The sequence below is a fragment of the Bison bison genome, unplaced genomic scaffold (genome assembly GCF_000754665.1).
Source record: "Bison bison bison isolate TAMUID 2011002044 unplaced genomic scaffold, Bison_UMD1.0 scf7180017864475, whole genome shotgun sequence".
Classification (NCBI taxonomy): Eukaryota; Metazoa; Chordata; class Mammalia; order Artiodactyla; family Bovidae; genus Bison; species Bison bison.
The window spans coordinates 1,783,402-1,793,877 of NW_011495036.1; the positions used below are offsets into that span (position 1 = coordinate 1,783,402).

Sequence of the window (10,476 nt, forward strand, 5' to 3'; positions counted from 1 at the left end):
ATCAACCCATCCACCTACTCACCCATCCACCCACCCACCCGCCCACGCACCCATCCCATATTTCCCAGCACTTTGTTGGGACGAGAAACTACTGAGTATAGGGATACAGAGGAGTGTCCTTGCCAGTATCCGAGACCTAGTTCTTGGTCTTGGGGGACATGATGTGGTGGGAGGTAGAGCCAAGAACATCAGCAGTGTGTAGTGTGCTGGGTGTGCAGAGAAGCACGGAGACCACCCTAAACTCTTGGGTGAAGTAGAGCAGGAGGACCTGGGTGAGTGAAGTGTGGGTGTGGTTCCCGCCAGGCCAGGGTGCCTCCATCAAGATTGATTGTAAGGATGCGGAGGGGACACTTTGTTGTCCATGAAATTCTTGGACTCCAGCCTGCAGCCAGAGTGAGAGGCTTCCCAAGAGTTGTGAAATGAGGGCGTCGCATTTTTGCAGTGTTGATCGTAAAGAATCTCTGGTATTCTCGGGGTGAGGAGGGGGAGCTCCCAGGCAGGGTGACGAGCTAAAGGCTGTCCCGAGCTCCAGTGGACGGACTGCACCACCTGCCCCATGGGGCGGAGGAGATGCTCACAAACTGTCCTCCGGGCAGGGGGGAATAGTCAGGTGTATACATGCGGAGCCTTGGGTTGTGCGGGTTTACCTGAATGGGGGCGGGGCTGAGGCAGTGGGAATCCAAAGCTCCTTACGAGGAGGTGGGATGTGGCCTTGGCTCCCTCAGGTGGGCTTTAGAATCCAGAATCCAGGGGATCTAGGGAAGGAGCCCACGTGGCTGAGACGGAATTCCTAGAGGAAGCCCAAGGCAGAAGTTTGCAGAGAACCTCATCTACAGCTTCTGGTGAAGGGCTGGGTCAGGACGAGGGGAAGGTGAGGGGTTTCAGAAACCAATTTGTTGGTGACCTTGAGCAGTGTCTTTGAAGCCATAGAGTCAAAAACTTTGTGGGGGGTGGTGGTTCAGGGTGAGCAGGGAGGTGTGCCCCGGAGGCCTGGCTGGCGGGAGAGCGAGGCAGATTATTCCTGGGAGGAGACTGTATGCAGGGCAGGGCTCTTGTCCTGCTTTTCCTAAGCAGGAATTGATTTTGATGCCTCATTGCGGCTTTGGGGGGTTAGTTCTAGTGGGGGAGGAAGAGGTTACCGTGCAGGAGGGTCTTCACACAGAAGATGATAGGGGATGAGCTCCACAGAGTGGGGAGGGCGTCCCAAGGGGCGGTCCCTGCATCCAGGTGTCAGCTGTGGGGAGCTGTGGAAGCGAGAGCTGTCTACGAGGGAGCTGTCTCTGGCAGAAGATGAGATAAAGCCAGCCTTGCACCCTGGAGATGTTGCGTTCCTACCTGCTGGGACGGTGGTCCCTCACATCTCTCTGGAGCCATGTTTCAGGGAGGATGAACACCTCGGCCGCCTTGACCATGGGCCTCTGGTGTTTCCTCATCTCAGCCCTGCAATGTGGGAGCCCGTGTCCAGAGACCGGGCCAGCTCGCCACCTCTGCCCTGCCTTGGTGCGGCTTTCTCCCCTCCGGTCCCTGCTGGACACTGTTCCTCCCAGACTCCTGATCCTGCCCCGAGGTCGTGATGGAATGTATCAGAATGTCCCCTAACCTCTTTATGGCCCAGTACTGCCCCTGTGTCCTCTTTAACCTCGTTTGTGCCTTGTTGAGAGTTTTGAGGGTCCCCAGTGCACGCTGGCGGGCTGTGCACCTTCCCAACGTAATTAGCACTCATGGGATCTAGAAGGATGCCACCACAGCCAACGTGTGTCCAAACCGTGTTGATTCCTCAGGCCGTGGAGACTGATGGAGATGTGTGATGTTAACTGAGGGTGCTGGAATCGCTTTTTCTCCTGGAGAAGAATTTAACGAGATGATGTTTCGGATTTCTGTCCGTTCCAGCCCTGTCTGTCTGCAGGTTGCTGAAAGCGTGGTACACTGACCGCTCCTTAGTGACTGTCCATTTCTGTGTTGCAGGGCATTGTGGGTAACTTGGCCAGCGGCAAGTCGGCCCTGGTGCACCGCTATCTGACCGGCACATATGTCCAGGAGGAGTCTCCCGAAGGTATGCTCTTTTGGCAGACAGTCTCCAGCTCAAGAGAGTTTAGTTGGCCAAGGTTTTCGTTAGCATATTCTAAATCATGACTGTCGTATATCCCATGTCAAGAAAAAGAACAAAACACGAAGCAGCAGAAATCCGTAGCTATGTTGCTTTTTTGGTAGTATTGTCAGCCAACCAGTTACGTTAACTTCATCTTGGCATTGGGAGCAATAGAGTCAAACCACGAATCCTGTTAAATTTGCTCTTAGCTGGTGGTTCTGTCCCTCACAGCTGAGTCCAGTGTCACGCCTTTAAATATTACTGCTTGGACGTGTCTTCGCTTTGGACGTTGAGTTTATAACGTAATTTGTATGGACCTTTCCATAGTCGCAGACCCGAGCACTTCAGATGACCACCACCATACGTTTGAGTGTGTTTTCCCCCTTTATATTGTGCTCTAAACATGGAATAATCATTTTTGCATGAGAATAAGCTATTTATTTTGCCGTGAGGCTTTTACTTCTTCAGTTTAACATATCCACGTTTTGTTTTTCGCTTTAAATAAAACGATGGTAGTCAAGCTAGGAAACCAGGTAGCTTCCGTGCCCCCCCAAATCCAGCTAGAGTGTACACACACCGTTTTCTAAATTATATTTTCTCTCCCTGTAACCTTTTAAAAATCCAACTCTGAGACACTGAATTTCTGGTTCCTTCTTTTTCTTACTGGCTGTTCCATTCTTTGCAGATATGGATGCAGGTAACTATACATTTCCTTCATGGCAGCGCTTGTCTTGTTTGAAGAGCGAGGAGAGACCCAACTCTGTACTGTAGTGCTCCCTTGCCTCCTCGTTCTGTGTCACCCATCCGATTTTGTTTTCATCTTATCCTTTTTTTTTTTTTTTTAAGTTAAACATTTCACCCTGTTTTGTCCCTTAGATGTCTTCTTAGCAGTAGTTCTGAGTAGCTTCCCATGTTCCCTGTAACACCTGTTCTAGTATTTAACTCTCGTTGCTGGGCACCTTGTAATCGTCGCGAAGCGTGTGGAAGGTGGAATTCTCTGGCCACCTTTGTTTGGGGCTCTGCCGTGACGTTGCAGAATTCTTGGTGGACACGTGAGAATGTTTTGGTTATCCATATCGACATGATGATTTCAGGGAGATTAGAGGTGAAGGCTTGGATGTGGGGGTCAAGGAGGAAAAGCATACCTAGACACGGAAAGATGGATGCAGATGCTAGACAGGTGCGTGCTGTAGAGAGGCGATGCAGGCGCCCCCGTTCTCCTCTCCTGGACGCTGTACTTGGGTGTGCTGGTGTAGCTGTGCCTTGGAGTCTGAGTGCGGGTTTTAGCCGTGGTCACCTGGATTACACCCCAAGAGTCTTTTAGAGACTTTTTTTCTTGGGTTTCTACTTATTCCTCGGGGCAGGCTGTGTAGGTTGATGACCCTACCTCCTCAAGTCAGGCTGCCTGTGGGCCCGGGATACCCTGGGTTTCACTCGGGGGTGGGGGCCCTTAGATAGGTTACGTGGTCTGGGCCCTGGTTTCGCGGCCACACGCTGGCCTCTCTCCTGCCTGACCTGACGTCTGGTGTGGCTGGCGGGGGTCCCCGGCCCTCCCGCCCGTGGCCAGCTCCCGCTCCCCCGCCCGTGGTGCTGTTTGTCGTTGCTGTGACTTTGCCGTTTCCACGTCTGCCATCGCGTTCGGGCCTCGCTGTGCTTTCCTTGTGGCGGACCCTTAGATTTTGATGAAATGGAAGCCTTTCTCTTGCGTGTTTGTGCATCAAAAGTAAAACCATCCCCAGTGGGGGGACCTAAACACGACCTCTTAGTAGCCCCGCTTTCTCCACTTTTCAGGCAGTTGTTCTTAACGATGCGAATTTCACGGTGTCATGTGATTTTCAGAATACATCCATTGTAAAGCGGGGAAGCATCTCGGGTTCACTCTCGGGATGTCCTTTCTTCCATCTGCAGGGTGGAAGTGTCTCACCCCTCAGCAGGGCCGGTGCCCAAGGGCTCCCGGGTCAGGGGATAGAGTGTCCGTGATCTTTGCTCTCCCCTTCAGGGCCTGGCCCTGCCACCTGGCCACCTGTCTTCTCATTGTTTGATTCCGGGTCAAGGGATTATTCTTGGCATTGCCAGCAGCCTACAGGGGTACCCGCCGTGGACATGTGTCAGGGCCTCTGGGTCCTGGAAGCACCATGAGCAGATGCCCCCTGGTGCCTGGAAGTCTTTAGCCCCCCATGGGCCCCTGTTTCCCAAGGGCCGCCAACCCTGGGCCCAGGCGGCCTGGGTGCTTCTTTACATTTCTTCTCCAGACCAGGGAACTGACATCCACGTGCCGGGGCAAGACCCACGTGGTGGCAGGAGGGGCCCAGAATCTGTTGTTTCTGAAAGGAAATGCATGAGAAAAGCCTTGGCACATAAAGAGTCCTTGCTCCTGGTCTGGGAACCTGTAATTGCAAAGTGTTTTCAACCCTTGCCAGACGCCTTAACATCCATCAATTACCCATGCTTGCTTCCTCAAGAAGCTTGACAGCAGTGAATGTTCTGGAGCTTTCAGGCACCGTGTTGCCACCCAGGTTTATGGAGAATGTGGGAGCAGCGGGATCCTTTCCAGGAGGCGCCGGAAGCCAGTGATGCCATCACAGCTCAGCTGCATCTGCAGTGACTTTTGCAGCAAGGGTCAGGTCGGGGCTCAGCTGCTGGTATTATGTCGTGGGTGCTGGACTGAGGGGTCTGGACTCTGGGTGAGCTGTGAGACCCTCCCATTTCCTTGCTGTTGTTATCGAAAGTGTGAAAGGGTTAGTCGCGCAGTTGTGTCCGACTCTTTTGGGACCCCATGGATGGTAGCCCTCCATCTCCTCTGTCCAAGGAATTCTCCAGGCAAGAATACTGGAGTGGGTAGCCTATCCCTTCTCCAGGGGATCTTCCCGACCAAGGGATCAAACCTGGGCCTCCTGCACTGCAGGCGGATTCTTCACCACTGAGCCACCAGGGAAGCTTACCGATTTATCCCCCTTGCCTCTTACAGAGTGACACCCCGCCGTCTCTACGGGGCAGCAGCTTTCCATGGGGGGCGTGTTGCTGTGGGCTCTCTGCACACAGCTCACGGGGGCTTCCCTGCGCTTCTCCTGTCTGCACAGGGCTGTCCTTTTGCTTTAATTAATATGTAAAAAAATCTCTAGTGTATTCATCCCTGAACATTCATCGGAAGGGACTGACGCTTAACCTGCATCTCCAGTACTTTGGAGCTAATGCAAAGACTCATCAGAAAAGACCCTGATGCTGGGAAAGATTGAGGGCAGGAGGACAAGGGGGCGACAGAGGATGAGATGGTTAGAAGGCATCATTGACTCAATGGACATGAGTTTGAACAAGCTCCGGGAGATGGTGATGGACAGGAAATCCTGGCATGCTGCAGTCAGTGGGGTGCAAGGGGTCGGACATGACAGCACCTGAACGACAACAACAATCCTTTAGTGTTACTCTGACCCATGGTGGGGGGATCTCTAGATGCCTGAGAAGGAGAAGATGGTCAGCGCCTTCTGTTTTCACATCCCCAGGCTTCTCCCGAGTGCAGGTTTCGTCCGCTTTTAGAGGATGACATCTGTCGTGCGTTCATTGTGTGATCCGTTTTGGTTGATACTTTATTCTTGTGGCAAAGATAGCTGACGCATCCACTTTAGGTTATTTTAAAGATACAATTTGGAATGAGGGAATAGATTTAAATATTATGTGTGTTTTTATAAATAGTGAATTAGCAATGTACAGGGCTTCCCTGGTGGCTCAGATGGTAAAGTATCTGCCTGCAATGAAGGAGACCCAGGTTCGATCCCAGGTCAGGAAGATTCCCCATGGAATAGGAAATGGGAATCCACTCCAGTATTCTTGCTTGGAAAATCCCATGGCCAGAGGAGCCTGGCGGCTACAGTCCATGGGATCACAGGAGTTGGACACGACTAAGCGACTAACACTTCCTGCAATGCAAAAGTAGGTAACTCAGTCGGGAACCTGAAGTATTAACACAGAAGTATTAATAACACAAACAGTAAAATTTGGGGGCATGCACATAACATTTTTAATCGTGTGTATGTGTGTGAGACAGCGTGTGTGTATCCGAGTCCTTAGGGCTGCCTTGACAAGTGACCACAGTCTGGGTTGCTTGAAACCAGAGCTGTATTCTCAGGGCTCCAGAGGCCGAGAGTCCAGGAGCAAGGGCTTCACAGGCTGGCTGTTGCCGGAGGAACTCGGGAGAGTCCGGGTCCTGGTTACTGCCAGCCCCGGGCGACCTTGGGCCTGCGGACGCATCTGCAGTCTCTGCCTTGTCGTCCAGGGGCTCCTCCCCGTGTCTGAGTTCATGTTTCCCTCATGTCATGAAGACACCCGGCTCTGGATGTTGGCCCACAGGTACCGAGGGTTTGGAATGGATCGCATTTTTAGGGAAAGTTAACCCACAGCAGCATGTGTGTAGTACACCCTGGGCGTTGAGGCAGAGCTGTTGAAGTTGCCCCATTACTTCTTAGTGAGACGAAGAATTTGGAGCTGCCGCAGGCCTCACTGGCCGGGCCCATGCTGGTCTCCTGGAACGTCAGAAAGATTCGGTCGGTTTACATGTGCCCTTCACACCGATGATGGAATTTCACAGCTGTCACTCACTTCCGATGGAAATTACTCCTCTGCCGTCCGTGCCCTGCTGACGGCTGCTGGTGCGGCCATTGAAGGAGGATCTGGGCGTGTAATCAGAGTTACCAGCTCGTGTGTTTGGATGCTCGATGTCCACCGTGCACCCCCGCCTCCCTGCCACAGACCCCATGTGTCTGCCGCTGTTTTTAACTCCCTTCAAGATAAGAGGAGAAAGGAAGGAAACTCAGGCTGCCCAGTATTATGCGGGGATTTGATAGAGAACATGGGCAGCCTGAGCCGCGTCCCCTTGCAGCTGGGAGACCGTGGTGTCCCCAAGGGCTTTGAACTTCTGGCGTCTCTCTCTGTGTTCCTCCCTCGTGTCTCCTGCCATGGGCCACACAGAGGACCTGGGGCCCAGAAAGGCTGGTACCCAGCAGCTGTCCTCCCGGTGGTGGGGGCGGGGAAGGGACCCATCAGCTCTGAGACGGATCAGACTGTCCAGCGGATGGAGTGGTAGATGTTGAGGGTGGTGGGCTGTGACGGTGCCGGGGGCGATGCCTCCATCTGTCTCTGCTCTCAGGTCCCTCCAGCCCACATGTATGGCAGTACCCACCGCCACCCCAAAACAGAAAACAGGGACTTGGATCTAGGAGTTTTGGCTCTGCACCCTTCCTTTGACGAGCAGAACAGACTAGGATGGTCCGAAGAGTGTAGGCAGAGAATGAAAGGTGGGTCTTCCCCAAGGGATGTGCTGGAGGTGGGGAGGGAAGCCCGTGTCCTTCCCAGGTAGGAGGAGGAGAGGGACAGTCTTCCACATAAAGAGGAGGGGCTGAGACGGAAGAGGGGGACAGAAGAAACCTGAATGTCTCGCTGAAGTAAGGGAAGGTGCAGGACAAGATAACGGCTAGTCAAGGAAATTTTACATAATGTGTGTAAGTCAAGGTGAGAAATCAGGCTTCCTGAACGTAAGTCATAGAATGTGGGATGTGCTTTTGCACTGGGCCCTGGGGTGTGGGGAAGTATACCGGGTGTGTCTTGACTCTTAAAAACCTTGCTGAAAGGAGCCTGCAGCTGTTTCTCTTGTTGGTACGGATGTGCGGAGTTTGACAGACTTAGCAGTTTCACGGGAAGAAGGGAACTGGCTTGCCTTCCTGGGACAGGGACCTGTACATGCCCAGCGCCGTCTTTACTGCCGACGTGGTGTGTGGTGGGGGAGGAGGGCTGAGTGATTTCAAGGATGGAGCAGGACCACGGCAGGAGGGCGGCAAGCTGGTGACCCAGGAGCAGCAACATCTTTCCCAGGAGCCCCAGAGCATCCAGGGACGTGGGGGTCTCACGGCTGGGGTGCCTGGATGCCCAAGTGTCCCCAGGGATGGGGCTGCCCTCCTCCTTGAAGCCCTGAGCCTCCATGCCAGGCCCGCGACTCACTTGCCTGTGGTTGAAGCCTGGGTTCCCACCCTGCCTCGGCCGCTTAAACTCTCAGTCCTCCAGGCCTGGGGTGAGTCAGCCAGCCGCCTGAATGTGGACTTGCTCCCTCTGCTCCGAGAGTCGTTTGCAGGGATTGAGAGGGTAAACACGTAGATGACTCTGCTTAGCGCTGGCGCAGAGCTGGCCGGGGCCCAGGGATGCGCAGCTGGTCCATACGGGTCCTGCTCCTTTGCTGCTGTGTCTTCTGCTCCAGGTAAACAGCCTTCCTCCTCAACTCTTCTCCCCGGTATGACTTGAGGACCTCGTGTCTACCAGGAGCAAGATTGTGATGCTCACCCCCAGCCCCAACCCAGCCCTCTGCTCCTGCCCCAGACAGCCTGTTCCTTGACCAGGCTCCCAGGACCAGCGAAGTTATTCCTGCAGCTCAGCTCAGGACAGCAGAGCTCTGTATGAGATGCCTGGGACCTGCATTGTGGTCATCTGGAAACAAGAGAAAAGAAGAGAATTTAAAGTGGGCTGGGGGCTTCCCTGGTGGCCCAGTGGCTAAGGACCCGTGCTCCCAATACAGGAGGGGGTCCGGGTCTGACTGCCCCCACCCCAAGTCAGGCAGCTAGATCCCGTATACTACAACTGAGAGTTGGCATGCTGCAAGCAAATACCCCTCCTGCTACAACCAAGATGCAGCACAGCCAAATAAAAAAATAAATAAAAGTAGTAAAAAAAAAAAAATAGTGAGTTGACCACATCCCCGGTGGTGTGGGTTGAGCCTGAGTTCGCGGGTTCTTTCCTGCCCCGGGGTGGGGTTGCTGTCTGGGCTGCGGGGGAGGTCAGGAGCTTCTCTGGTTGCATGTGCCTCAGCGCCCCGGGGGCCCCCAAGAAGGGTGAGGAGCACCCCCCATCTTCTCCTTCTCCTCCCCGGTGTGTCCAGCCCGACAGTGCCCGGCGAGGGTGACCAGTCCAGGGTGACCTTGCCACTGTGCCCCGCCGGTTCCTAGCTGGGATGCCACCTGCTGGCTGTGGTCACTTCCTCTGGAAGCAGGGGTCTGCTAGGTCACCTCGAGCTGGACGTCTCTCTGTTAATCCCTGCGTCCCTGGAGGACCCCCTGGAATTGTTCCCCGACAGATGCGCGTATCGTCAGGGCAATAAAAGCCTTCTCAGGAGCCTGTGTATCTTAAATCACTTTTTAAAAAATGAACTGTTTAGAACGAATGTTTACTTCGTTTCTTAGAAACAAGCCATGTGGTAAATACCAGCCTTTATTTTCTGGGACATACGAAATGCATTTTAACTGTCAGCTCCAAAAATCCTTTCCAAATCAAATAAACTTTAAAAAAAATTTTTGTCAGCTACCACTGCTCAGCAGATGTTAGGCCTATTTCTGAACGCGTTCTTGGGTGCTGCTTAATGTTCCAATGAACGAAATCTGTAAACGCTAATAAAATTTGAGGAGTTTTGAAATCTAGCCAGTTCAGTGTTTCCACGTAATTTTACCATGTTACTTGCAACCAAGTGATTAAAAGTACATGAACATTTTTTAATGAGGAGTATCTGAAACCTTATGAAGAGCCTGCTGGTAGGTTGGCTTAGTAGGTAAAGCAGCAGTCAGTCAGTTCAGCCACCTTCTCTAATTATTGCAGATGCTAACCCGGTCTCTAACCGTAGACATATCGTTGACCCTTGTCATCGTCCTGATCTGTGTAAACAGCATGCTAAATGACTGTCCCCTCGCACGTAAGCCATATTGAGGATCAGATAATGTTGCCTTTAAAACAGGCGAAGAATGCTAAAATTATCGCGTTTCTTTATTTCAAAGAAATAAAGAGAAAATAGGTTCTGCTTCATTTTTAACAAGAAAAAAAAAAGGCCGTAAAATTAAGAGTAAGGAGATTATGTTTTTGGCATGGACAGAGTTGGCAGGACAAAATGTGTCTCTGAGCCGGTTGTCTGGAACTCTGAACACACCGTCCCGTATTGTTATAATTAATTCAGCGGGAACCCGGGGGCCTGCTGAGAGCTGGGCACTGCGCCTGCGGTCGGGGCGGGCGCTCCCGAGAGGAGGCGAGGCTTCAGGACGAATGGCTGTAGTCGCAGGTGGTCATTTACACCTGAGCAGCTGTGCACGCTGGCTTCTCCCGGGAAGCGTCCCACACGCTCGGTCGTGTCGTTTGACCCCCAGAGCCCCCCAGTAGTAGCCTGCGTGCTGGGGGACATGGTTGTTGCTTCCCTGAGACACCTCCTGACTTCACAGATGACAAAACCACTTCCTTCATAGGAAAAAGGGAGACTGGGGTCTTGAAAGTTTTATTGTCAAAATGACAGATCATTTTTTCTAGAGAAATGTTAAGCCCCAAGAAGGGTTTTTTTTTTGAGCTTTAAGTGGTAGTCTAGTAGCTAAGTC

The 10,476-nt window shown here is 52.8% G+C and overlaps 1 protein-coding gene across 1 annotated transcript in view; it reads left to right on the plus strand.

Moving 5' to 3' along the window:
- Positions 1-10,476, plus strand: part of AGAP1 (ArfGAP with GTPase domain, ankyrin repeat and PH domain 1) — a gene marked incomplete at its 5' end in the record, with an annotated part of 374,015 nt that overhangs the window by 4,925 nt on the left and 358,614 nt on the right. The window contains 1 exon segment of the mRNA XM_010862065.1: positions 1,966-2,053. Within this exon segment, the coding sequence (XP_010860367.1) occupies positions 1,966-2,053 (88 nt within the window).